At 48.7% G+C, this 1429-nt stretch overlaps 1 protein-coding gene across 1 annotated transcript in view; it reads right to left on the bottom strand.

Annotated features, from left to right (window-relative positions):
- VSTM1 (V-set and transmembrane domain containing 1) overlaps nt 1-1429 on the bottom strand; it is a 7572-nt gene that overhangs the window by 1510 nt on the left and 4633 nt on the right. Inside the window, exon 3 of the mRNA XM_042783124.1 lies at nt 1162-1429. This exon is cut by the window's right edge and continues 6 nt beyond it. Within this exon, the coding sequence (XP_042639058.1) occupies nt 1162-1429 (268 nt within the window). The remainder of the gene's footprint in view (nt 1-1161) is intronic.

Here is a 1429-nt window from a genome sequence, read left to right as displayed (position 1 = left end):
TCATCTTTCTCCTGCAGGGTGGCTGGTGGGTTCAAACCACCAACCTTTTGATTAGCAGCTGAATGCTCTAACCGCTGAACCACCAGAGCTCATCTTATAAATGAATAACTCAATTGCTTATGCCCAGTGATGAATCAAGAAAACATGGAACACATTTGGGTTAAGGTTCTCTCCTTTCTCAAATCTCTGACACTTTGGCCCACCCTCAGCCTGAACCAAGGAGCTCCCGACCCAGCTGCTGTCGGTTCTGACCCGTGGCGACCCCGTGCGTGTCCGAGGAGAGCTGCGCTCCAGGGGTCCTCAATGGCTGCTTCTCTGGAAGATGCCCAGGCTTTGTCTTGAGTCACCCCTGAGTGGACTCAAACCCCCAACTTTTTGGTCAGTAGCTGAGCTCATTAACCGTTTTTGCACCAGCCAAGAATTCTGATCCAATGCAGTACCCATCTGTAGGGATCCTTGCAGGGAAATGCAAACCATGAATGCTCTCAGCTGGTCGCTGAAAGGTTGGCCGTTCAAATCCACTCAGTGGTCCCTCACAAAGAAGTCTTGGTGATGAATTCCTGAACGATCAGCCGTTGCAAACCTTAGGCATCAGAATTCTACTCTGACACACTGGGGTCTTCACTCGATGACTCAACAGCAACTAGTTGGGTGTTTCTTTCATTTTTCCTCAGAGAACAGACTACCTCAGCGTGAAAATTCTGATTTGCTATTCAACAATGTCACTCTTTCATACCCTTCCCCACACCTGGGTTTTTTCTAGTCTTGTTTACTTCCAGTCTCTATAACAAAAAACCCTTCTTCTCTAACTCTTTGAAACACTTGCTGATCTTAACGATCAGAGTGTTCTCCTTGTTACAACGGGCCCCATCCCTCTTGTAATAATAGTTCCTTTCCCCCTTTTCTTTGTGGATACAGCCTCTCTCCATCAAAGCTGGGTTTGTCTTGAACGCACTGACTTTTGACACATTAGAAAAGTAGATCAAACAAGGAGAGAAGGAAAGATGGATGCCATGGGGAGATCGCCAATGATCCATGTCATTTCAATTATTCAATTGTTATTTCAATTATAACAATGATTCAATGTTAGTTTCCTTCTTCCTCCCCAGCCAGATGCTGTCACAGGAAGGGAATGGATGTGCCAAAGGGTGTCCTGCTCACCTGTGACTACCAGCCGCAGGTGGCTGCTCTCTGACCATCCTTTGGAACCTGTCGTCTTGTAGGTACAAACGTACCTGCCGGCGTCCTCAGGCTGCAGATCAACGAGGAGGAGTTCAGCCCCTTGTCTCGCCAAGCTGGGCTGTTGCTCAAGCCAGGTACTGTTCAGCTTCCCCAGCCTGACGGTGGAGTTCTGGAATGGGGACCAGCACTTCAGGGTCACGTTGCTTTTGCGATGGACCATCGAGCTGGGCCAGGCCAGGAGGATGGG

The sequence above is a fragment of the Orycteropus afer genome, unplaced genomic scaffold (assembly GCF_000298275.1).
Source record: "Orycteropus afer afer isolate SDZICR_OR568_19922 unplaced genomic scaffold, OryAfe1.0 scaffold00689, whole genome shotgun sequence".
Lineage (NCBI taxonomy): Eukaryota > Metazoa > Chordata > Mammalia > Tubulidentata > Orycteropodidae > Orycteropus > Orycteropus afer.
The sequence above is the reverse complement of the archived record's forward strand: the minus strand, read 5'-3'. Positions and strand labels throughout refer to the sequence as shown.